Source organism: Trichomonas vaginalis, chromosome VI (assembly GCF_026262505.1).
Source record: "Trichomonas vaginalis G3 chromosome VI, whole genome shotgun sequence".
Classification (NCBI taxonomy): Eukaryota; Parabasalia; order Trichomonadida; family Trichomonadidae; genus Trichomonas; species Trichomonas vaginalis.
In genome coordinates, this window is record NC_067208.1 from 5,707,664 (window position 1) to 5,734,014 (window position 26,351).

At 30.4% G+C, this 26,351-nt stretch overlaps 11 protein-coding genes and 1 non-coding gene across 12 annotated transcripts, besides 2 other annotated features; 6 read left to right on the plus strand and 6 right to left on the minus strand.

The window, feature by feature from the left end:
• Nucleotides 1-684: 684 nt before the first annotated feature.
• On the plus strand, nt 685-1,782 carry TVAGG3_0811770 (glycosyltransferase family; the record flags this gene model as incomplete). The annotated part of the gene is made up of 1 exon (XM_001583466.1): nt 685-1,782. One exon carries the CDS (start codon nt 685-687, stop codon nt 1,780-1,782), a length of 1,098 nt encoding a protein of 365 aa, XP_001583516.1.
• Nucleotides 1,783-2,109: 327 nt separating this feature from the next.
• TVAGG3_0811780 (clathrin binding) lies at nt 2,110-4,751 on the plus strand (the record flags this gene model as incomplete). The annotated part of the gene is made up of 1 exon (XM_001583467.2): nt 2,110-4,551. The coding sequence occupies one exon, from the start codon at nt 2,110-2,112 to the stop codon at nt 4,549-4,551; it is 2,442 nt and encodes an 813-aa protein (XP_001583517.1).
• Nucleotides 4,752-6,191: 1,440 nt separating this feature from the next.
• TVAGG3_0811790 (uncharacterized protein) lies at nt 6,192-6,827 on the plus strand (the record flags this gene model as incomplete). The annotated part of the gene is made up of 1 exon (XM_001583468.1): nt 6,192-6,776. The coding sequence occupies one exon, from the start codon at nt 6,192-6,194 to the stop codon at nt 6,774-6,776; it is 585 nt and encodes a 194-aa protein (XP_001583518.1).
• Nucleotides 6,828-9,152: 2,325 nt separating this feature from the next.
• TVAGG3_0811800 (ankyrin repeat and SOCS box-containing protein 4 family) lies at nt 9,153-10,941 on the plus strand (the record flags this gene model as incomplete). Its single annotated transcript, XM_001583469.1, has 1 exon — nt 9,153-10,664. The coding sequence occupies one exon, from the start codon at nt 9,153-9,155 to the stop codon at nt 10,662-10,664; it is 1,512 nt and encodes a 503-aa protein (XP_001583519.1).
• Nucleotides 10,942-11,238: 297 nt separating this feature from the next.
• Nucleotides 11,239-11,378: a mobile genetic element.
• Nucleotides 11,379-11,502: 124 nt separating this feature from the next.
• TVAGG3_0811830 (ribonucleic acid binding protein s1 family) lies at nt 11,503-12,659 on the plus strand (the record flags this gene model as incomplete). The annotated part of the gene is made up of 1 exon (XM_001583470.1): nt 11,514-12,647. One exon carries the CDS (start codon nt 11,514-11,516, stop codon nt 12,645-12,647), a length of 1,134 nt encoding a protein of 377 aa, XP_001583520.1.
• Nucleotides 12,660-13,342: 683 nt separating this feature from the next.
• TVAGG3_0811840 (protein ubiquitination) lies at nt 13,343-14,638 on the minus strand (the record flags this gene model as incomplete). Its single annotated transcript, XM_001583471.1, has 1 exon — nt 13,343-14,638. One exon carries the CDS (start codon nt 14,636-14,638, stop codon nt 13,343-13,345), a length of 1,296 nt encoding a protein of 431 aa, XP_001583521.1.
• A 72-nt stretch (nt 14,639-14,710) lies between these two features.
• On the minus strand, nt 14,711-15,694 carry TVAGG3_0811850 (uncharacterized protein; the record flags this gene model as incomplete). The annotated part of the gene is made up of 1 exon (XM_001583472.1): nt 14,960-15,694. One exon carries the CDS (start codon nt 15,692-15,694, stop codon nt 14,960-14,962), a length of 735 nt encoding a protein of 244 aa, XP_001583522.1.
• A 473-nt stretch (nt 15,695-16,167) lies between these two features.
• Nucleotides 16,168-16,247, minus strand: TVAGG3_0811860. Its single transcript has one exon. It is a non-coding gene; the product is annotated as a tRNA-Leu (tRNA).
• Nucleotides 16,248-16,633: 386 nt separating this feature from the next.
• On the plus strand, nt 16,634-21,540 carry TVAGG3_0811870 (WD40 repeat-like family; the record flags this gene model as incomplete). The annotated part of the gene is made up of 1 exon (XM_001583473.1): nt 16,661-21,109. The coding sequence occupies one exon, from the start codon at nt 16,661-16,663 to the stop codon at nt 21,107-21,109; it is 4,449 nt and encodes a 1,482-aa protein (XP_001583523.1).
• Nucleotides 21,541-21,828: 288 nt separating this feature from the next.
• On the minus strand, nt 21,829-22,701 carry TVAGG3_0811880 (uncharacterized protein; the record flags this gene model as incomplete). The annotated part of the gene is made up of 1 exon (XM_001583474.1): nt 21,829-22,701. One exon carries the CDS (start codon nt 22,699-22,701, stop codon nt 21,829-21,831), a length of 873 nt encoding a protein of 290 aa, XP_001583524.1.
• Nucleotides 22,702-23,570: 869 nt separating this feature from the next.
• TVAGG3_0811890 (uncharacterized protein) lies at nt 23,571-23,969 on the minus strand (the record flags this gene model as incomplete). Its single annotated transcript, XM_001583475.1, has 1 exon — nt 23,571-23,969. The coding sequence occupies one exon, from the start codon at nt 23,967-23,969 to the stop codon at nt 23,571-23,573; it is 399 nt and encodes a 132-aa protein (XP_001583525.1).
• Nucleotides 23,970-24,507: 538 nt separating this feature from the next.
• TVAGG3_0811900 (protein ubiquitination) lies at nt 24,508-25,881 on the minus strand (the record flags this gene model as incomplete). Its single annotated transcript, XM_001583476.1, has 1 exon — nt 24,508-25,881. The coding sequence occupies one exon, from the start codon at nt 25,879-25,881 to the stop codon at nt 24,508-24,510; it is 1,374 nt and encodes a 457-aa protein (XP_001583526.1).
• A 351-nt stretch (nt 25,882-26,232) lies between these two features.
• Nucleotides 26,233-26,351: part of a mobile genetic element that runs on past the window's edge.

Consider the following 26,351-nt stretch of genomic DNA (forward strand, 5'->3'; position numbering starts at 1 on the left):
AACCATTAAATTGAATATTTTTAATAAATTGAAGCATTCATACAATAAAGATTTTAATCAATAAAGAAACTTTGCTCTCTTACTGTATCAAATTTGTCAAATCTCAATGTTGAATATGAGAAAGCCATATTTCACATATATATTATTCTATGAATTGTTTTGCAATTATAAATCTGAAATCATTTATAGTGAATGTTGACGCGAAAATCAATATTCACTATTCGGCGGATTTTAATTTTTGTGCTCTTAATCTTGCAATTGTTTTTACTGATACCAAAATCTGGAGAAACAATTGAAATTCATCATAAAAAGGCACATATTTATACTAGACCATCAATTTGTTCGCGAAATATAAAATATTCATTTAATGATAATGTTGCTTCCATATCGACTAACTCAATAACTAAGTTAGATATTCAAAATTTTATTTTTGAAACTAAATATTTGAATCAAACATTGATATTAGACTATTTAAGCTACGAAAACATTACAGAAGGTTCTAACACTATTAAGTTCAACATAAATTTCCCATTTATATCTACTTATTCAGGAATATTTCATTGCATTAACTTTTCAAGTTTAAATCAAGACATTAGAAAGCCGCAAACATCGATCAAAATCTATAACTCATCGCAACATCTCTTTTTTCAGAAAGATTCTTTTACTAAAACAAATAATTCAGAAATGAAATGTTATAACAAGAAATTCGATAACAGATACTGTGAAGCAACAAATATTTATTACAAAAGTAGACATTTCGTCTTCACAACAACCGCATATTACGAATTTCCTTCTGATTTTGTTTTATTAAGTCCAAGAAACACGACAGATCATCAATCAGATAGATTATCATATATGCCAATAGTTACTAATAGGCATCTAGAATACGATGAAAGGATCGATTCTATTACATACGTTCTTTCTTTTTACTCAGATTTTTATGATATGATGAAGTCTCATTATGAGTTCCTTTTCCCAGTATACGCTACAATAAATAATATAGAGAAGTCTGTTTCCAATGGTTTTGATCGCCAATTCCTTTTATTCCATGAAAATCCATATTTGAATCAATTATTTGGTGTATTTTCTGACAAAACGCCAATAATTGCTGATAGTATCCGTGATATTATGTTCCTTAAGAGAGTTGTATTTGGAATGGAACGTTTTTGGACTCAAGTTCAAACGGAACCTTATAATTACCATGTTTCTTTCGAAAAATTGAACGGATTGAAAGAACTAGCGATTGCTAGATTGGGAATTAATATTACTAAGTCTACAAATCTTACTCTTTTCACTTTATCTGAACATCATTTTGACAATTTCCAAAATTATCGCCAATTTTATGATCAGATAAAGCAAGATTGTCCATCAAGTAATATCATATGGGCAGATCTTATCAAAATGGATATAAAAACAGCAATTCAATATGCAACTCAAGCTTCTGCCATTGTTGGTCAAAATTCGAATGCTTTGATTGTAGGTTTTTGGTTAAAACCTAATTCTTTCCTTGTTGAGATGATTCCAAATAAATTTGACTGCGATAAGTGGTACGAAGATGTTGCAAAGTATTCTAATGTTCGTTATATCCGAACAGCAGATAATAGCGATAATTCTTTCTATGCGAAAACTGCTGAACAAAAGGAATTACTTCCAAAATGTTATTCAAGAGAAGATAGATGTCGCGATCCTGATTGTTATTATCGATTGAAGCACCAAATATTTTTATACTATGCGGATGAATGGAACGACCTTTGGAATTTTGTTTGTAATAATATGTTTTAGAATTAATAAAATTTTGTTTGTATTTTGTATGATTATCAAAAGTTCTTTTTAATTAAGAAAGATTTTAAGATAAGATAAGAAATTTGATTTTTTATTTTTTTATCGAACATAAAATATCCCATTGGAACAAGGTATATGTTTTGTATTCTAATATTGGTGCTTATGTAATTAGTATGTGATGAATGGAGTGACCTTTCCTATTTGCTGATCAACTAGAAATCACTGATGATTAATTTAATTTTCTTGTGTGTATTCATAATCAGCTGGAAAAGGCCAATTTCTCATTCATAGAATATTTTCTTTGAATGTAAAGTCAGTCACTTTTCGATGAGTTCAGCTGCTCTGCCCGAGCCTTCCGAAAACCAAGAAGAAATCAAGGATTTACAGAATAAACTCAGCAGTAATTATCCCAAGGAACGTAAAGATGCAGCTAAAAATGTTATTGCTCTTATGAGAGCCGGTGAAAACGTTCAAGAATTGTTTTCAGACATGTTACGCTGCGTCAAAACAGACGATTTAGAACTTAAGAAATTAGTTTACTTATATCTTGTTAATTATTCAACTACGGAGCCTGAGCAAGCAATTATGGCTGTTAATACATTTGTACAAGACTCAGAGCACGATAATCCACTTATTAGAGCATTAGCTGTTCGCACAATGTGCAGAATTAACTTAGAGAGTGTTGCAGAGCATATGATTCAGCCATTAAAGAAATGTTTGAAGGATGCAGATCCTTATGTTCGTAAAACAGCCGCATTTGGTGTTTCTAAGCTTTACGATGTTCTCCCAGAAGCTGTAGAAAACTCTGGACTTTTCCCAGATTTACTTTCATTACTTACAGACGAAAATCCATTAGTTGTATCAAATACGACAGCTGCGCTTTTTGAAATCAACTCTCATCGTAATCAGCCAGTTTTACAATTAACCGCAGAAACATTAACTCCTATTCTTGCAGCATTATCATCATGCTCCGAATGGTGCCAAGTTATGCTTCTCGATGCTCTTGCAAAATACACTCCTATCTCATCCGAAGATGCCTCATACCTCATTGATCGTTTAATTCCTTTCCTTAAGAATTCAAATCCATCTGTTGTTGTTGGCTCTTTCAAATGCATTTTCATGTTTATGGATCACGATACAAGAAAGCCTCATGAGCTCTTCCCTCAAATTATCCCTCCATTTATTACTCTCGTTGCTTCCAGCGAACCAGAAATTCAATACGTCGTACTTAGGACATTATCCTTGTTCGTACACAAATTCCCAAAGGCCTTGGCCAAGGAAATCCGCGTGTTCTTCTGCAAATACAACGATCCTTCTTATGTCAAAATGGAGAAATTGGACATTATCGTTACAATCTGCACCCAACAGACCGCCCAGATCGTTCTCGACGAACTCAGCGAATACTGCAACGCCGTAGATGTCGCTTTCGTTAAAAAAGCCGTCAGATGTATCGGCCAAATCGCGATGAAGATCGAAGCAGCGGCTCCTCGATGCGTAGATATCCTTGTTGGCCTTGTTGATGGCAAAGCAGACTACGCAATTGAAGAATCCGTTGTTGTTGTATCAGATATTCTCAGAAGATTCCCAGGATCATTCGAATCCGTCATTGCAGCCGTTTGCAAGAACTTCGACCAGATCAAAGACCCACATTCGAAGGCCGCCGCTGTCTGGATTCTCGGTGAATACTGTCATATCATTGAAGGAGTCGATTTACTGTTAGATCCATTCTTAGACTCATTCCATGATGAACAGCCTGAAGTACAGTTGCAGATTTTGACTTCCCTCGTCAAAGTTTTCATTGATCGTCCAAATGATACACGCGATCAGTTGCAATTCGTACTCACAGAGGCCACAAAAGGCGATGTATCACCAGATGTAAGGAACCGCGCTTATATCTACTGGAGATTGCTCTCTGCAGAAGGAAATATCTCCCAATTAGTCGTAAAATTCGACAAAGTCAAAGTCAGTTCATCCGGCGAACACTACGAAGACAGTGTCCTCAGCGAACTCATCAGAAACATGGGCAGCGTCGCTGGTGTCCTCCACGTTGTCCCAGGAGATTTCGTACACAGAGTTTGTTACGAAAACCGCCACGAAGATGAGGAAGTCGATGAGGAAAGAGACTGGATACAAGCACAGATCACTAAGAATGAAAACGTCATTGACTTATTTGTTGATTTCGAGCCAACAACGATGCATATCAAAATCGTCAACAGATCTCAACAAGACATTTCAGATTTGGCATTGGCGCTCAACGTAAACCCTGTTGGCTTAGTCATCCCTGCTCCTCCTGTCTTCCCAAGAGTTATTCCTGTAGGACAATCATGTGAAGTCGATGCTCCTATCGTCTTTACATCTGAAAAACAGGGACAGTTCAACACGAACTTGCTCGATTTGGCCATCAAGACAAATGCAGGACCTGTTTACGCACGTGTTGAATTACCAGCACAATGCGCAGCGATGGTTGACGGCAGACTTGACCAGATGATGTACAAAGACATGTGGGCAAAGATTCCTGTTGAAGATTCAGCAGAAATCGCTGGTGCTGCACTTGCTACTGATGAAGCACTTAGAGATAGAAATGTTTTCGTTGTCGGAAGAAAAGAAAATCAAACTTATATCTCATTGAAATTGCAACCAGGTGTTTTCTTCTTAGTAGAAGCTGTAGAGGATGGACCGAAGTTGACAATCCACTTCAAGACATCAGATTCAAGATTATCTGTATACCTTAAGAAGAGTGCTTATCGACTCTTCGCAACTAAGCAATAATTTATCTTTTTTTTTATTTATCTTTTATTTTATTTTTTTCTATATAATTTTTTTATAATCGAGTAAAAAAAAATACATTTTGGAATAAGTATATATTGTAATAAGATTGTTTATTTCCTTTTTACATCTTGAAAGAACTAGAAGAAGAAGTTTTTTTCTTTTATATCTTGAAAGAACTCAAAGAAGGAGGAACATTTTCCGGATTGTCACTTTTTGGAATGAAAAAAAATGAAAATAAAAACATTGTGTATAAATCCTCCTTCTTGATGGAGTCCAATTTGAGAAAACAATCAACTTTCGTCGTATCTATAAAAGAAAGCCCTCAGAGTGCAATCATAGAACTTTTGAAATGTTCGATTTATTATGATACCTTTTTATTTTTTTTTTATCTAAATTAAGGGTTTCGTTTTGCGAAAAAAACGTACAATACGCAATTTCGCTAAAAAAACATTTAGCTAGCAATTTCGACCTTTGACTCCACTCAAGACGTCACTTTTTTAATTTTGCGGTATCATATTTTTGGAAAATCTTTATGAATATTATATAAAAAGTCTCTTTAATATCTATATTTCATATTTTTATCGATTTTTAAAGTTTTTGCGAAAAGTATTCAATTATTTTTGCTATTTGGTCGGGTAAATGTTAGATTTGCGACATTTTCTGATATGATATTCAGATTCTACGTTGATAATAATGCTTATAGAACCCTCTTGCTATTGTGTCAAAATTGCGAAACCGATAGCAAAAATATCTCGCAATATCAAAATTGAGATATTGAGTGAATTATGCATTATAGAGATTAAAAATCTGATTTGTGAAAACATCTCATCAGTTTCTAGCTAATTCAAAAATCTTTACTATCTTATTCGATTAAAATGAAAAGGGAATAGTTTCATTATGCTTTAAAGGACAGCCTTATAATATAATCATAGTTTTCGCTCAATATGCAGCATTTTTTTTCGAAATCTATGGTCAATATCCTAAATACTGATTGCTTTGCATTCATATCTCTTACATTTTCTATACCCACATCACTATTCATTGCTATTCCTATCTTTTTCATTTTTGTTTGTTTCTCATAATTTCTCAAAAAACATGATAACTTGATATTTGTAAATATCATACTTTATAACGTAAATAAGAACTTGACCTATTAAGAAAAGCAGTAATGAAAAGAAAATCTGAAATTCATAAAAATTACAAGTTTCTGATGACAATTAGCTTAATTAAACCAGGTACAAGATTATATAATTGTATTTTCTATCCAATTATCCATATAATATCTTATCCAGAAAAAATAACTTGATCAATACCAAATGATTTTTTAACTAGTAAATAAAGTATTTTCTTTACACACACATTGTATATCATAGTTTTTTTTTGGTTTCGCAAAACATCCAAAAACAAATATGCTATAAAAGTGACAATTTTAGCAAAACGAAACCCTTATCTAAATCAACCAACAAATACTCTCTTATCACAAATATCTGTCACTGTTTTAAACATTTTTCTTTCTTATTATGTATATCATTTCTTTATTTAATTCTTTATAAATGGGACAATGAAATGCTCAATGAATCAAATTTCTATTTTGTGTACTTGTACTTCATATTCTCCAGCGTTTAATGCAGATACTATCAATGCTACAGAAGTTCTTTGAAGATGATGATGTGTTGATTGAATCAATCTCTCCTGCAATCAAAGTTTTGGCTTTGAAATTCCCTGATTCTTTCGAAATAAAAGAAGCGACAAATCCAATTTACGAAATTGCCACTTCACTTTTGGCCGATGAAGAAGAGTTTTGCGACAATTACTGGGAATATTTAATAATTGTGTTACAAGCAATATTTGTTAGATGCTGCCATTCTTCTTTCGCTTTGGAATTCATTGGAGAAATTAGCGAAAATTTGGCTGATTGGGATTTGCAAATCCACGACATAGTTGCAAGTATGGCAACAACTGATCAAATACCAACATTCTACACATTTTGGATAGAAAATACTCGTCCTGCAGCATTTTTAAGATCTGCAATTTCTGTTTTCGAAAACTTTGAACATTTGCCACAATTAGCTGGGAAAAGAGATGAAATTCTTGAGATTTGCTTCAGAAATATTGAAGTTCTCAAGGAAAATATGTCAAATGATGATGAAATGGAGATGGATGAAGAAGAATTATCCTTCTTTGTTGTGAACGAATTTTGCAAGTATCCTTTGTTTAAGAAATAAAAATAAGTAAAGAAATAATAGAGTTTATTTTATAAATATTTATATGTGTACTATTTATTATATCGATTGATTTCCAAATATCATAAACTTTAAGTATTGTATTTTTTTAAGTTTATGGTGATAACCTACTGCAAATTCGCTAGTGACATTGGAATTTAGAATTAAATCAATGAATGAAAGTAAGATTTCAAAAATTTTGTATATCAATACTTCAAAATTCAATTCTGAGGAAAATTCTGTCATTTCTGATTAAATATAACAATGTACCGAGTTTTCAAGCTTTGTTGCTTTAAAGTGTTTATTAATCCCACTCAAATTTAAAAGGTACGGACACTCCCTTCTAACCAAATTTTTGGCCTTAAACTCCAGATACAGGCTATACATATTATGCATATGTAGAATACGTAGTTTGGAGAAAATCGGCAAATACAATCTAGAGAAATTAAATCATCCAGAATTATCGAGAAAAATCTCTTAAATGTCACGATGGTACAATTCAGCACAAGTATTATATCAGTGCTATATCATAAAACGAATTATATATCAATATAATACCGTAAATTTGATTCAATTTACAATATTGGTCTAAAATTGAAGCTTACTTTATCATGCACGTAGTACTAACAAGTTCAATGATCTCATATATCTACTACAATTTTAACATTGCATGTTAAAACTTGTAATATGAAAATAAATAGACTAAAAATCTGTTTTAAACTCTTTTCATCGACGTGTTTTACTGATGTAGCTCATATTTGTGAAAATTGTAATACATTTGTAATAAAATTGCATATTATTTGGTTAGATATTTGTGATCAAAAATATGAGTATAAAATAAACATATAACTCATCATATTATATGCTATTAAATAAAGTTGCAATAATCTTTCTGTCCTGAGACATAGTTGAAAATTCCAAAAAAAATTCAAAAAAAGAAAAATGAAAATCAAATATTTGATTTTTCACATGAAAAAATAGATTTAGAATATTTTTTGGAAAACTAGCTTGTTGTATTATTATCAGAACTTTGAAGTTCAATCCTTTTGAGGTGCAAATTTGCAATATTTTTTGATTCTGATATTAAATTTTTTCATTCTTCAACTTAAAGCTGATCAAATCTCAGCCATTATGATAGAAATGATATATATCTTACAAATTGCAGGTAAATTAATAATGATTTTATTTCTATAACAACAAGTCAATAGAATAAATGTATCTAAGTGTATTCGTAATTTCCTGGTAATGGTTATTGATTACGATATCAAACAATAACAGTGTGGTAAGATTTCAAATATCAATTTGGAATGAATCTCATGAAATCCAAGTAATTGCTTGGCAAACAAATATAATTTGGTAATAAAAGTCAAAATACTTCTGCAAAACTGCATAAATGCATTTTAACATCGCAATTTAATCTCTACACAAAAATTGTATTGACCGATTTACTGTATATTTTAACTGTGCATTTACCATTTGAATGCGATTTATGTATATGATTATCTAACAAAAATTTTGGCTGGATACTATCGATTCGAAATTTCATTTTTTAATCTATGCTTTTGTAAACGTAATTCTTGGTTTTAATCAATTTAGAAGCTACCCTATTACTGTAAATAGTTTTTAACGACATTTACTGAAATTGTAAAATATAATCAGTCCAAAGAGAGATCATTCGAGTTAACATCCTATTACAAAGTATAGGTTGCTATGTTCTGTTGCGTTGCCCCAATGATGGCTTGCTTGATAAAATACATAGGGAGATATGATCCTTGAAAATACCCTAGCATTTTTTAATAAAATAAGGTTAAAGAGTGTCCGTACCTTTCAAATTTATTTGAATAAACACTTTCCCTATAATCGGTACATGTTTATTTTGCCAAAGGTGGCATGTTTGCCCAAAGTGCAAGCGTAGCCACCTGAAGTTAGAAATTATATTTTAACAAATTTGATTTTGTGAACTAAAGAATCGTGGTAAGTTTACATCTTCACACTGTAGATCATAAAACTTTATTTAACTCTTTCAGACAATTAGAAACCTGATAAGCTTGTTCTTTGGCTGAAAAAAGAGATTGAACGAAATATTTTTATTAATTAAATATATCCCTTTATCGATATTCCAAGAATTAATTGATTTAGAATGATTGGCAAAAAAATCTTGAATAAATCAAGTATCTTGATGATAATTCTATTGTTATTGGCTTTTCCATTCTAATGCATCATTTCATATCCATGGACTTAATCAAAATTCATAATTTATATCCGAAATCTTTATGGTCATTGTTTTCCACATGTATAGAATAGTATTTTATTTTCATAATAAATTTAAGGAGTATTTTATATGGTAAAATGTAAATGTGTCTATTGCAAAAAATATTAATGACCGACCAAGACGTTTATCCAAGCAAATACAACGAATTGCGAAGTATCTTCAAACACTATATCGATTCATGTATTGCATTGTATCAGCTAAAAACAGATAACGAAGAAGAATTATACAAGATTTACAAAATGATCAAAACAGAATTGATTGATTCAAAGAAATGTCCACCTCAAATAATTATGAAAGATATTTTATGTATCATTCGGTACAACAATCGCTATAAAAAGTCATATTTATACCTCGCCAAACTCATTTATGATGAATATCATGTGGAAGAAGTCAGCGATCTCATGTATCTTCCAAACATCCTGTTTTATAAAGAATATGGAATTAAATTAGACAAACATGCCGATTTTTTTGAAGATTATACAGAAAATCTCGATATTCATACAGAAAATACAATTTACAGAGCAATTATGTATAATGACTTAGAAAAATTCATCACATTCACTGAAAGAGATGGATTTGATAAAGATCAAACACTTATAAACAAATTATATCCATATTCTAAGACAAGATATTCATTACTTGAATTATGTTGTTACCATGGAGCAGTTGATTGTTTCAAGTTATTAAGATCGAAATTTAAATCTGAAATAACTGAAATGTGTTTAGAATTTTCATTTTTAGGAGGAAATCCAGAGATCATGAGTGAATGTTTGAAATATCAGAAACCAAATGAAGATTGCATGAAATATGCAATTATTTCACACAACATCGATTTCATTACATTCTTGATGAATGAATACAACATAGAGATCGATTTAGAAAATTGTGGAATTTACAATAATATTGAATCCTATTTAGTTTATTTCGATCAAACTAATGATATAAACAAATGTTTTGTTTGTTCACCAATTTTTAATATTCGATCCCTTATCGAATACTTCCTTTCACATGGTGAGAATATCAATGAAAAAGATAAAGATGGAGAAACCGCGCTTCATAAAGCGGCACAGTATGATCGTAAAGAAATTGCCGAATTTCTTATTTCACATGGTGCTAATATCAATGAAAAAGATGAAGATGGAGAAACCGCGCTTCATAAAGCAGCACGGTATGATAGTAAAGAAATTGCCGAATTTCTTATTTCGCATGGTGCTAATATCAATGAAAAAAATAACGATGGAGAAACCATACTTTATATTGCAGCATGGAATGATGATAAAGAAATTGCTGAATTTCTTATTTCGCATGGTGCTAATGTCAATGAGAAAGATGAAGATGGAGAAACCGCACTTCATCATGCAGCATATTACAATTGTAAAGAAATCGCTGAATTTCTTATTTCGCATGGTGCTAATGTCAATGAAAAAAATGAAGATGGAGAAACCGCACTTCATATTGCAGCATATTACAATTGTAAAGAAATTGCTGAATTTCTTATTTCGCATGGTGCTAATGTCAATGAAAAAAATGAAGATGGAGAAACCGCACATCATATTGCAGCACGGTATGATCGTAAAGAAATAGTTGAACTCCTTATTTCGCATGGTGCGAAAAAATAATATTCTTATATAAGACATTATTCTTTATTTTTATGTTATGCAAGATATTGCGAAATATTTTTGATAACTTGTAAAAAAAGTGTAAACTTCAGAATACACAATAATATATTATTTAGGTACTTTATATAGGTATAGATATTATTGCCACTCAAAAAATCACGATTTCAATTTTTCTCGAAATCTAGTCTTGAAATGTATATTAATTTTACTAAATATAAGCATTATATTATATGCTAATGGACTTTTGCAATCGTCCCTATTAAACATGTATATTTATATTCCTCCAAAGTTCTTTTAATTTTATTGAAAGGGAGGATAAATATTTTCCATTGCTTGAGATAATTTTGGGTGAAACTCATCGTTAATTTGCAGCCTTACATAAATAAAATACTATTATCGATTACCTCGTAGAACATGGTATGAACAAAAAGCGTAAATAATTTAATATTTGATTGAATTAGGCTTTATATAATACGCTATGTTTATTTTTTAATTTTGCCACTTCGACACAATAGCGAATGTTATAAGAGGTGTTATAATTTAACCAGAATTTAGAAAAATTGATTTTTTTAAGGGTGCCCTATAACGATAATGTAAACATCATAAAATTAACCTTATTAGAACTCGAATGAATGGATTATCCAGATTCTAGTTCTCAATATAATAGCCTTAAAAGTGCTTTTCTGAGGGTGGTTTATCGTCTATAGGGCACCCTTAAAAAAAAAATATTTTGGTATATTAATTAGCTTTGTTTCTCTGGAATATTATAAATATGAGATATTTGGCCATATCTAACTTTTATGATATATTTGAATGGTTTACGTTTAAATTTTTCTCGAAAAATCAAAAATGAATATTAACCCATTGAACCAGTTTCGAGATGAAATTGAAGAACAATTAAAGAAAGAGCATCCTGATTGGGGTAAGAAAGAACTTATTAAAGAAATTGCTGATAGATGGCGAGCAATGACCGAAGAAGAAAGAAATAAGTATAGAAAGCCAAGTTCACCTTATCTTCAAAGAACAGAAAAGAAGTTCGCTAGTCCAACTGGTCTTAATATTAAACCAGGGCTAAATATAAAGTTATCAAATTTAAAGTTCAAACTTCCAGAAAACGATACTAAAAATACAACAACTGTTAAGCCGTTACTATCTATTAAGAGGAAACCCGAATTAAAACCTCAATTTGATGATAATGAAACAGAATTAATGGAATTCTCTAGTTTTGTTGCTCCAAACACAAACACTCCTCAAAATATTGGACGTCCATCAGCATTCAAGTCATTAAGTTTCGGTAAAAAAGAAAATGATGGAAAAATCGCACGTCAAAGAGCAGAGCCACCAAATTTATTGGTATCATCTATTGTATCAGATAAGCATGAAAGCAAGTTACTAGAATTCATAAAAAGCGAAAAACAAGATTACATTAAAGAGCATCCAACAGCCAGCTCATTTGAAACTATGGTTGCTCTAAGAAGGAAGTATGAGGATCTCAATCCGGATCAAAACTCGTCCAATATCGAAAATGGCAAGCAAATCAGTAAAGATAAAAAAGAAAAGCCACAAAAGACAGATAAAAAGGAGAAACCTGATAAAAAGAAGCCAGAAAAGAAAGAGAAAAAGAAAGTCCATCGTAAATTCTCTTTTGCATCAACATCATCTTCTTCATCGAGTTCTTCAAGCTCTTCCAGTTCATCTAGCTCATCTTCCTCATCAAGTTCTTCATCTTCTTCTTCTTCAAGTTCCTCTTCAAGCTCTTCTTCATCTTCTTCCAGTTCATCTTCATATTCATCTTCATATTCAGATGAAGAAGTCTTTGTTATTAATACATTAACTCCCAGTTATAACTATAGTCCATATTACTACCCACCAATGTATCAATTTGCTATGAATAATGTTCGAATGACAACCAAAACGAATATTATCATTAGAGTCCCTGTTTCGAAGGATTCATCTTCTTCGTCATCATCCTCATCAGACTAAGCTTCAATATTGTAAATTTTTAAGTAATAAAATATTAATATTTTTATTTTAAATTTTAAAAACGATAATGTAATAATAGCATAAACAAAATTGTGGCAAACAGAAGCAACATAAGTGCTCTTCTTGTTCGATATGCTCAGAAATTACATGTTTATGTTTTAAATAAATGATATTTTTATTTTTCTGACTTATGATTATGAACTCTGAGGAATAATGATTCATTTTTGATCTTTCAAACACACACTCATAATCTCTGGATTTCCTCCTAAAAAAATGAAAGAAGAAGGCACTTTTTTGTTATTCCTGCAGAGAATTTTGTTCTCAAAAACTTGAAGCAATTGACAGAGCCCGTAATAACAACATAATTCGAATATATCTAAAATTTTTATCACACATGGAATGAAATTAAAGGTCGCAATTGTGTGAAAATTAATATTTTCTCGTTCTGTGAATGGAATAAACAAACTCAGGTCATCATCAATAATTGATTGCAAAATTCATTGTAGTGGGATGAAATATCATTAGGAAAAGATTCTTTGAATAGCTTCAATTCTCGCAGCCAAGACAACATTTATCAAAACTTATTCATAATTTTGATCTTTTATTTTATAATACTTATTAATAAATGTATTAATCCTGTGATCGTAAATGAGCTTTAAAAAAGATCTTACAATGGATATTGATTATTTCTGTATTTAGTTCTTTGTTAATTCGCCTTTGAAATCAAAAATATTAATTATTAACCAATCTTCATCGCTTGAAGTCTTTCCTGTTTGAGTTAATTTGAAAGATACAAAATATTCTTTGGTTTGAAGTGGAAATTCTTTGATTTCACTTTGTTTGAATTCATAATATTTATCATTATCTAATACAACAGTTGTTCCATCTTCTTTGATTCCTTCTAACTTCCATTTCCTCAATAAATTCATATCATTTTTAAAATTTGATTGTAAAACATAAGATGTTGGTTTTAATTTATATCCTTTTAAATCAGCTTTTATCCATGAATTAGGACAATCATTACTACAAAATTGCTCATCATTGCTATAAGAATTTATAAATGATATACTTCTTCCACTACATACAGATGAAGCAGTAAGTTCCATTTTAATTTCTTTATAATCTACAAACATATGATCATAAACATTAAAAGAGTTATTTGATATTGAAAATTGATTTTTAATTATTAGTTTTTCGAATGATGAAATAGGTTCATTTGAGATTTCAATATTTTCTCTAATATTCGAATGATAATTCTTTAATATTTCGTTATATATAGAAAGAAGAACTCTTTCGAATGAATGTTCAATGCAAAAGTTATAAATTCTGTCATAAGTTTCTCGTGAACAATATGCAAGTTTGATGTGTCTAAATAAGTCAAAGAATGTATCATTCTGTTTGCAGATTGATAAAAGTAAAAGAGATAAATGATCTTCGTTGTCGATCTTTAATTCATCAGAGGTAATGATTTTTTCAAAAAATTCATAACCATTTTTGACGAAATGTTCAATGATATCTTTGTCATCTAAACAATATAAATGTGATGATATGAATCTAATGCATTCGTTTTCTGTTATAATATCATTTTCGAAAACTGAAATTTCATACTTTTGAAAAACATTTTCTTTTGTAATAGATTTGTCTAATTTAACATGTTCTGAATATACTTGTATGAATAATTGATTGCCAAAATGTTTTCCAATTTCAAATATATCATGAGAATGTGATTCATCTTCAAAGTCAAGTTTTCCTGTTTCAAGAAACTCTGAAAGTATATCAATTGAATCTTCACATTTAAGATCTAGATTTACTTCATATGATGATATCGATTTATTAAGAACGCATTTTTCTTGGATTAAATCTGAAAAACAAACAGCAGAAGACTTCTTTGTTTTGATTATTCGACCATTAATATTGATAATAAATTGTCCACATTCTGTAAGAATCCCAACACGTTTTAATTCTTTGCATGATTTCGTTATCTGAACCATAAAAAATTTAACATATTTTTTGCCAATTAGACTATGAAATTTCATATAAGACTCTAATATTAATATTAATTTAATTCAAGAACGGGTTACTTTTTTTTTATTTTTAATAAAAAAGACTCTAATTTCCAGGCTCATTGTTTAGGGATTGGTCTGAAGGTGTGGCTATTTTCGCTGTGAATATATGTTATATATTGGTACAATTTAATCACAATGAATTCTTCAAAAATTGCCACCAGAAGCACTTATTTTGTCTTAAAAAGCTAAAGAATTAAATGATATTCATACAATTTATTCTAATATAAAGGAAAAGATAAACAAAAATTATATTGAAGATTCACCTTCTTCTGTGAAGAGTTCTATAGGACATAATAGGACAGAAATTAGCTTTTCAAGCAAATCTGCGATATGTGGATCAGAAATATCTTCGCATTTAATTCGAATTAACATTCTGAACTGGTAAGATACCATTTCCACATCTTTAACAACTAAATTGCAATTGCATTGACAAGCAAAGTTTGGTATAATAGATTTAACAAGCTGTGTAAAGCTGCTGAAGTAATCAATGATTGTACCATCGTCCTGATCAACAATTTCAAGCGCTTCTTTATCACAGTCTTCGTATCTTATGCGTCTGACTATTTTTCCAAGGCGGGTGTAAACACCATCGCGAACAAAAACGTAATCAGTTGTATTATCTGAAATCTTTTTGGTCGAAAATGCATCAATCGTGCAATCATTCAGTTCTATAAGGAAACATTCAATGTTGTTTGACTTATTAGCGATTTCTAGTTGAGTTTCAACGTGTTTATCTGGTATTTCAAATTGAGTTAGTCTTCTATAATATGTTTGAGGGTGGGTAATCTGAGATACAACTGTATCTGTAGCTCTTCTCTTGATTTTTCCATCTTTGTCCGGTTTGAAAATAATAGATTCAGGATCAAAACCAATTTGTCTAATAAAGTCTCCAGGAAGCAAATCACTAAGCTTTCTATCTTGGAGTGGCTGCTCCATCATCTGCTTTGAAATGCTCACACGGTGAGGCTTGCTCGTATTCATAAAATATAATACTCGGTAGAAAATAGAAGGGGTTCTCAAATTTTATTATTTCGGAATCTCAATTTATGATTGGAGTATAAGTATAAATTCTACAAATTTTCTGATCCCTTGAAAATCATAAAGATTTTCAATAAAATTTTGGCCATTTTTCTATGGCCATATTTTTTATGTCATAATAAGAATGCCCATAGTATTGTTATATTATTTTAAAAATATTTTCGTGTTTTCTTAAGAAATTTGGATATTTTCGATGAAATTAGCAAAAATAAGCTAATTACGAATGAAAAAGATATGTGTAGCTTACGCAAATAGTGCACCTATTCTCTGTACTCACAAATCTTCCGATTACAAGATTTGCTTCGTTTTATTGTTTTTGATTGCAAAAACAAAACGAATTTATGTTATGGATATCCAACTTATATACGCATGTGTGTTTTATCGAAATATTAATTTTAGAAAAAAAATTTTAAAAATGGTCACTCTGGGGTTCGAACCCAGGCCCTCGCGGACCAGTGCCTTAAACTGGCGCCTTAGACCACTCGGCCAAATGACCCTGACATTTTATTTTTATTTTATAAATAATAGAACTATTTGAATCATTAGTCTCCTCAAAAAGTATTCAAATAACACTATTCCTTTTTTATATCTGAATTTTCCATGAAATTATTGTACATTTCTTCTATAACTTTGAAACGTATTAGAATTATCGAAATGAAATTTTTATTTCTTTTTTATTTATGAAATATTGTTGTATTTGTCTTTCCTCCATCATGTATTGTGCTCTTGATGGTTCTTCTTCAACTATTTGAACCAATGAATTTGAACGTTGAAGCTATTACAAAAATTATATATATTATTGCTCTAGTCCGAACAAACGATATACTATCCATCAAGTTTTAAGATAAATCAATTGCTTCGATCATAAAAAAAAATCAAAATAATTTTCAAAATTGTGTTTTTTTTTAAATGGATGATTCCTCTTCTACTGATCTAGACTCTCAAGAATCATCTGTATCTGAAGTCTTATCAGATTCATCATTTGAATACAACTCAGAAGGAAACGCTCACAGTGTTATCGAAATTTCAACAAAGCAACCTCAGGGCAAACATGAGTCAAATATTAAACCGCGTGTATTTTGCAGCGACAAAATGGATAATAGTTATTATATTGCGAAAAATATTGGCAAATTTACTTCAATAATGAAATGGCGAAATTTAGATAATTGTTGGAAATCACCTTGCATAATACATTCGAATTGTTTACAAATGCAATGCTTTTCTGACCTACTTTTCGTTGCCTTTACAGATAATACAATTTCATTCATCGATTCTGAAAACGGATGCCCTGCATTACCATCGATATTTATTGAAAGTGGAATTCATACAATGAAGTTATGCAAAAGAAATCATCTTTGCATCATTTCTAATGATAATACTATTCGAATTTGGAAAATTTCTGGCTATAACAGCTGCGAATCAATTTTCAAGCATGTATATCCTCAAAAATTACCAAAGATTGTTCGCATAAAACTTACATTTTCAAATGAAAATCTGGAAATTGTTCCAATTCTAATGTTTAACCAAGAAACTACATATTTTTCCCCGAGAGCTAATTATTGGGTATCACTTACAAGAACTTTGCCTGAAGGATTAGTTGATACACGAACACCAGAAACAATTTACCAACTGCAGATTCAATTATTCGAGCAGATGAGTTGTAATGAGCCACAATTTGTTGATACGTTATGTGAAATAATCAAATCTCTTTCAAATCCGAAAATCAATCTCAAATATTTAATCTTAAAATATTTCCATAAATTGTTAACATTGGCCATCAAGCATGAAACATATTGTAAATTACAGATGAGAACTATATTAGAATCTGCATTCCAAGTAATTCAAGATTCATCTCCAGAATTAGTTGATTTTATTGTAAGATCTCCTGAATATGCTGTTCTTACGAGAGAAACAAACCCGGATGTCATTTCTCTTGATACTGTTATCAATGAATTGAAAATGGAAAATTATTATTATCAAAAACCAGAAAATCATTGTAATGAACACCAACTCAAGAAAGCAAAGGAAAAAGCCAATGCAGCTCTTGAAATTGCTTCGAAAGCTTCAGAGTTAGTAGAAAATATTCTTAAAAATATTGATCAAATTATGAGAAAACAACAAGAAGAATCGAAATTGCCGAAATTTGTTTCTGTTGAAGAGCAACAACACAGCAAAGTTAAAGAAATTGCAATTAAGACTGATAAACCTCAGTTGAATATCAATAAAATCACAGGCCCATTACAAAAGAATGAACTTGAAAACTTCTTCGAAACAGATGTCGGAAGAATGACTTATAAAGAAATAAATGAAAGGAATGATTACACGAAAAATGCTAGAAGAAATTATCAGAAGTTTACTGAATGCTACAACAATGCAAATCCACCAGAAATCAAACCTAAAAATACATATGCACGTCAATCAAGACCAGAAAACACTGTTTTGCAAGCAATTCGGCAAATTTCTAATCAATATACTCAAACACTTAAAACAACAACTGAAAATACTGCAAAAATATCAATTCCAAGAGAAAATAATGGAACTCGGCCAATTGATGTTACTAAAGAACCAAGCGAAGAAAACATGGCTATTTTGAATATTTCTCTTAGTGATGGAATGATTAATAGTTCTGAAGACAAAAACATTCTTAAAAAACAAAGGATTTCTAATAGCAAGCAAACTGATAATAATTCTGTGAAACCATTTGATGAAAACGCTGTTCAACAACAATCGAATTCTGATATTAGTTTAGTGAAACCATTTGATGAAAAATCAATACAAAAATCTGAAGAAAATAAGTCTTCTGATGAAAATATTCTTCAAAAGCAGAAGACTTCTAATATTAGTTTAGTGAAACCATTTGATGAAAAATCAATACAAAAATCTGAAGAAAATAAATCTTCTGATGAAAACTTAATTAATAAATCTGATGATAGTTCTATTGATGAAAACTTAGTGAAAAATACTGATGAGAAACAAAATTCAATTGATAATGAATTCATTGTAAACCTTACTTCAGATACTGACAGTGAAAGTGAAGCTGAAAAAGATGCTGAAGCTCTTGCAGAAATGAAACCAATTCAACTTAAAAATCCATTTTCATTCCCTATTCAATCAAAGACTACAAAACCAACGAAGCCTTTGACAGCAACCAAACAGATGCCAATATCTCCGTTCCTTGAAATAAATAAAAAACAACAAAACACAATTAATAATCCTCCTGAATCACAGATTAAATTACAACCAATATCTTTGAAAGAATTACCAAAACAACAAATTAAAAATGAACAAAAACAAATTAGCAATCAACAGCAGAAGCAACAATTGACTAAACCTCCTGTTGAAAATACAGCTAAAGCTGAAGAACACATTGATGTTTTAGAGATGATGATGAATTTCATTTCAAATAAGAGACCAACACAAACAAATCAAAATCCAAAACCAAAGATTGTTGAATCAAAACCAAAAGAAAATGTTGAACAGAAGAAACAGATCTCGATAAATAAAGAAGATTATTTCTCAATACCAAGTTTTCCAGAATCAGATGATGATGTTGTTGAATTTATCCAAGTAAATAAAGCACCATTCCATCCTTTCAAACCTCTCCACACGAAGAAGATCAGTAACCAATCAAGTCCAACAAAAGATATCATTCCTCAGTCTCTGTTTATCCCTCCAGTTCCTTCTGCAACAATAATCAGACAAGAAGTAATTGCAGAAAGAGCTCAAAAACAAGCTGAATTAGAAAAACTGAAAAATGAATCAAATAATAATGATCAACAATCAAATCCTGCTCAACAACCAGCTCCACAGAATCAAAATCAACAACTCCCAACAAACATTCAAAGAACTAATTCTGTTCAAAATCAACAAATCTCAGCAGCTTCTTCTCAGTTTTATCACCCGACGAATCAGCAAAAGATTAATTCTGTTCAAAATCAACAAATTGCAGCAAATACTCAAAGAATTACTCCTGTTCAAAATCAACAAATTGCAACAAACACCCAACAAATCAAAAGTGTTCAAAATCCATCAGCTGCAACAACTCCTTCTCAGTTAATTCAACAGACAAATTTGCAATCCAATGCTCAAAAGATTAGTTTTGTTCAAAGCCAAGAGAACCAACCAAAATTATTGCCAAATAATCAACAAACAAATAATGTTCAAACTCAACAGAATCCTGCAACTATATCACAAGCAAAGAATGTTCAGAGTCAATCAAGTACTCAACCACCAACTGTAAATAATCAACAAGCTGTCAATAAACCACCTGTTCAACAGCAAACTCAAAATATCCAACAACAAAACACAGTTCAAATTCAACCATCTCCATCTAAAAATCAGCCAAAACCCGGTTCCTCAAATACAAAAGGAAATTCTAATTTCCGACAAGCAAGACTTCAGAATACTCCTGTTTTGCCACCACCTCAACCAAAAACAGTAAGTAATACTTACCAACCGCAGCGGACTACTGGAAATTACCTGCAGCAACAGCAGCTATCAGCAATTGAAATTGTTAAGAAACCGGGAGAACTAAAGAAATATTATTCAGAAATTGAAATGTTGAGACAAAATTTGATAAATAAGAATCCAACAGATTCAAACAGTAAAACAATTCTTAATGCATTAACAAAAACGATGCAAAATACAATTACACAATCTCAACAAATGCAAAGTAATTTGTTGAAAATCGCTGGTCCAGTTCTTCCAAGGAATGCAATTCTCCAATTATTGGAATCCACCTGTATAACTTCAATTACTCAACTAGTTTATAATATTCCTGCTGTTCAACAAAATACAACCAATTCTAATATTCAGAGTTTGCAAAAAACTGATGTTCAAAATCAACAGTTTCAAAAGACAGATAAAGTTTCAAAAGATTATGAAGAAGATAAATCTGATTCTGAAGAACCTTCTTTCCCTGAAGAAGAATCTCATCCTTCATCTACAGATAGCAGCGAAGAATTGTACAATCGCGAAGAAGAATCAACAGAAAGCAGTGAAAAACTATCAGAAGGTTATGGTAAATACAGCGCTGATGGAGTAAAAATATTAGAACAGACAACACAATTAAAACAAAGCAACGAAGATGTTGAAGAAAATGTAATTCATCCTCAACAAAGTGAAGTTAAAATTGCAATAAGCAAAGTCAAAGAAAAAACACCTGCTAAAACTGATCAAAAGCATGAAGTAAAAAAGAAACAAAGGAAAAAGAACAAATATTCTGGAATTCCTTTAGGTGAACAGCCGAAAGTTGAAGACAGAATGTCGGAGTACATTAGGGCTTATAACAGTCAAACAACCAAACCTCCGACTGTTACTAAACTTTCTGAAAGCTCTGATGATTCTAGTTCAAATTAAAATTTATTGTTTTATTGTTTATTTAATTTATATAAAATAAAGTTCTTTAATATCTCAGTGTTTAATAAATATAGAGCATGATTTGAGGGAAGTTTATGATCCCATTCTTCCTGGCAAAAGTACATTTAATTTCACGGCATATTTGGAGAAAGATGGTACTCGTACATATATAAATTCAACGATAAAAGAATACTATTTTTCTTTCCAAATAATCATTCATTATGCCAAAATTGATCCTGAAATTATTGAATATGATGAAAAAGCATATTTATAATTGTAATTTGAGTCAAGTGATAAAGGCGATAAAAGTGATTCTGGTGAAACAGTTTCAATACATTCAGATGATATGAATGATTTAAATTTGGAATTATTAAATGCTCCAAAATTGCAAACAAACTTTTTGGACACTGATACAGATGAGGATTCTGGAGAGTCTCTCTCAATACACACAGATGAAATTACAACAAATGAACTTGAAATATAATTGTAATCTATAATGTCCTCTCTTTGATTTTGACTAAATTCAATTTTTTTCTAATTAATTTAATATCATAAAAAGAACTGATAAAAACATTATTTTCGATAGTCTATATTACTTTTTACTAGTAATCAATAAAAATATATAAAAATTTAAAAAAATATCTAATTTTTTTTTATTTAAATAATAAAATTATTTAAACTCAATATAATATATGTGTACTATATGTAACAGAAAAGCGTTAAACTATTGTTTGCGCGTTATCATTGGTGTTCAATATTGGAGTTTTGATTTGGTTCTTTTCCTTGAATTTTTTTACAAGGAATATAGTAACAAGTACAATGAATATCAAAAGAACTATTGATATTATCACGAAAACAACAATTAAAGTTGGAGTGAAGAATCCAAGGTTGCATTGTAGTTTAGAAATGGAAAGTGATGCTTTAGGAAATAGCAATGATGATTCCTCGCTTAATTTAGGAATTTGTTGAATAAAACATTTCTTATTTTGCATTTGATAGTCAGTCCCTTGATATGTTAAATCAAAGGCATTCTTTGATGATAATATCCTTAAAAAGTATGATAGAGAAGTTGAATATTCGCAATTTTTAACGCAAGAATTTTCTGGGTGTTCTACATCAGTTTCGTTGATAAATGCGACTTCAGTTGATGTATCTTGCTTGTCAAATTGAAGAATTGTCTTTGACTTTTCTTGTTTTGTATTGAAGAAACAATAAAATTTATAATCGTCAGGAATTTCGGCATGGAAGCTTAACTTGTTGTGAATTAAGTACATTTCATCAGAACAATAGGCCTCGCTTGCTGACCATATAAGTAATTGTATCTCTTTGTTTTTATTATTTTGAAATTTAAGATTCGATTCGGATTTTATGAAAAAGCTTGAGCCATTAAAATTGTTAAGATGGGTAATCTTATTTTTGTATGATTGAGTGATGTTAATATCGATATCTGTTGAGGATGCAAAAGAAAATACTGTAAATACGCTATCATTGGTTTCAAAGTTAACTAATTCATTTGGTTGGACCTGGAAACTCGAATATCCTGGATTAATGTTCATTGAGTATCCAAGAGAGTGCAAGAAAAACGGGAACATCTATTTTTGAATATTTTTTTTTATTTTAGAAGAAAAAAATGGATGGTTTTATCTATGTATGCAAAGATATCTTTTCGCAACTATGTTTTTGTTTGAAGCCATATGACCAATGGTTTCAGGACCGTCAACCACCAAATGGAACGGGCGAATTCTTAGCAATCGGCCAAATTAACGATTCAAGTACACCAAGCGAACTTTTTGATGAAGATCCTCAACATAATGAGGAAGATGTTTAGGACTGACTTATGTTGTTCCAATCTTTCCTAGAAAATCAATTTTATTTAATGAATCATCAAAAACAGGGATTACCATTTGCTCATGTCATGCTTCGCCTATTTTTGACTTTTGGCTCAAAACTCTTTACAAATATACCAAAATTTTATATCAAATTACAGTTAAATTATGTCAACTGTTCCTAGGCATTATATGAATTGCACAAGTTCTTATATCAATGTACAATCATAACAACAATGTTTGAAATAAAATTATTAAATTTTAAAAAGTATTTTTAGTAAAAAATAACATATTTCCTAAATGACTGAGGCAACTTGTAAAGGTAAACTCATTAAATAAATGACTATAATTTCATAAAAATAATTTTTGGGAATTAAGAGAAATCAAGTATAGTCTATGCTATAGATTTATCTTTTTCGGTTTATAATGAATGATTTGTTCGGAAAATCTGATTAATTTTTTTCTGAAATAGAAAGAACGTAAAATAGCTCGGATCTCAGGGGCTCTTTGTAAATTATTTGCTTTGATGGTAGATGTCAAGATGAATCGATTGAATTTTTGTTGATATTGAAAAAAAAAATCAAAAGCCGAGCAATATGATATCAAATCCGGAAGGAGATAATAAAACAATCAAGTTAACTTATATTTAGTGATGATGCGATTGTTTCGTATAATTTTTCGAGTTGATCAACGCTTTCAACATATTTTTCTAAATAATCTTGATCATTCTGATCAATTTCATCTTCACTTGCAGAAAACGCCGCGATGTTCTCGATTGATTCATTATATTGAGAATTCTGATCTGATTGTTGTGGTGGAATCGGTTTTGGTGGTTCTTCTTTTGGAACATTTTGCTTTCTACCTAAATAACTTGATAATGTGAATCGTGATCTTGGAAGAGGAAGTAAATATTGAGGGACTGTGAAATTATCTGATGTTAAGGAAGTATGATATTGGCAGAGTTCATCAACATATGAAAGTCTATTAAATGATGTATCTGAAATGTTATTTTCAATGTAAAATCCACTATCCATGAATCTAAAATAATAAAATTAATATTATCGTATACAGGCGTGTAGCATTGAAACTTATAAAAATTATGAGAAAGAATTAGATGCTTTTAATGAATTACACAGTGAAGAATGATTTGGTCAAAATCTAAGACCCTTATCTGATTCTTATTTCTGCATTTTGATGTTGGCATTGTTGCAAATAATTATTATTAAGATTTAATACTAAAATTGTTTATTCAAATAAAAGAAATAGTTTAGGCAATTCGGCAGTTTTTATCCTTCTTTGCCCTCTTTTCAATCATTGCGATGATCTTTTTGTTACCCTTAAGCTTTGCACTATTGTAAATAAACTCATCAATTAGAGCGCCTTTCTTAAGAAGAGATTTGACTAAGTCAACTTGTTCCTGTTCAATAGCGTAGAAAAGTGGAAGCTTTTCATAATAAATTTAATAAAGAATTTGGCTATGTTCATCATACTCTTTGAAAGGTATATTAACATCTGCCTTGTTTTCAATTAAGAACTTTACAATATCTGTATAATTATTTCTAAATGCTATAATCAAAGGTGTTTCGACATTAAACAACAAAGAATTTCGTTGTAAAAATAAAATAGAACTCTGTGTCTCTTCTTGTTAACAGATTTATTAACATTTGCGCCTTTTCCAACAAGTAATTTGACTATCTTTAAATAGTTATGTGTTGTTGCAATCGTTAACGCAGTATCTTGGTTCATTTCACCAACGACAAAATCAATGTCAGAGCCGTTTGAAAGAAGAACTTTTACGACATCATAATAGCCATTACTGCAAGCAACTGTCAAAGGAGTATCCAGCCTTTCTCCATTATATACGAATTTGTTTGGATCTGCACCATTTTCAATGAGTACTTTGCATAAGTCTGGATCATCATTCTTGCATGCGATAATCAGGGGTGTTTCTCCTTCTTCGATCTCTGATTCTAAGTAAATTGTACATGTTGTAACGTAATTGATATTTGCTTGTTTTTCAAGGAGAATTTTGACAAAATCAACTAAACCTGATCTGACAGCCATCGAAAGGGAAGTTACTTTTACAGTCTTGTCGCTGTGATGCTCGTATACATCATTGATGTCGTAGCTATTGCATAGAAGGAATAAGGCCATTTTGATGTTGTAAAATTTCATACACATCGCCATTGAAATTTCTTCACATTCAGTATTTTTGAGTAGCCATTGAATTATTTCTGTGCTGCAGTGATTTTCTATAGCTGTCTCAAGCTTGTACTTGAATTTTTGTTGGTAGTTTTGGCCTAAAATCTGCATAATTTCGAAGTTTCCACCTTCGATTGCATATTCTTCCGTATCTTCTGTGGGTTCAACTCCTCTGAGTAAAAGGTACTTGAAGCATTCTATACTGCCATATTTGGCAGCTATATCTATCAAAGGAATTATGTCATAAAAATCGTTAAAATTGAAACTCGGATCTGCAGTGTGTTTCTTTAATTCTTCGACTTTATCCCATGTCACGAAGTAACATATTGAGTTTGGTGGGTAAATATTAAGAACATCATCAACAGTTACCTCTGTTTCCAAGAAATTTGTAGAATATCCTTTGCTTTTGAGGACAATATTAAAGTTTTCGCTTTCTATAAATGGATTGTATCGGAATTCCTGAGATACTTTGATGTAAGCGTCAGCATATGCATTGATGTATTTTTGTTTCTTGGATGAAGCATAATCAAGTGAATCCAAAGCGAATTTTTTGAGTGAGTTTTCTGATGTGACTATCGACATTAATTCTGGAATAAGCTTTTCCTTATTTTCATTATTCATTGACCAAATAACTCTTTGAATTTCCATTACATACTTCATTTGCGATGGATAGTTGGCATTTTCTATTGGATTCAACTTTAATGTTGGATTAATTGGCTGCTTTTCGAGAGATATGTCATCCATCTTTTTCAATAAAAATTTAAAAAATGTAAATAATTTAATAAAGTTTAAATCTTATTTTGTCGATGTAATATTAATATATTTGATTTCAGCAAAAAGGAAGTGAAAACTTTTCAATGGCAAAAAACCGGTTTTTTACACAAAAAAAATTGAAAATTATAAAATCCTACTGATATATATCTTATGTAAATTTTCAAAGATACATATTTTCAAAGAAAACAAAACGATATCATTCTCAAATATTTTATTCAAAAACAACATGATTTTCTATATTAAAATATTGAGCTATTATTAGATATTAAATAACTTATGTAAAATATTTTATTTGAATTAAATTAACAATTTGATATTAAGGGCGCGCCCGGGAGGATCATGTAAACTTCAGAATTTAGAACCTTAATTTTTAAGCAATTACTTGGTACCTAAATAGGTAGTAAAACTCTAAAAATATCAAAAAGTACAACTTGGCTCCA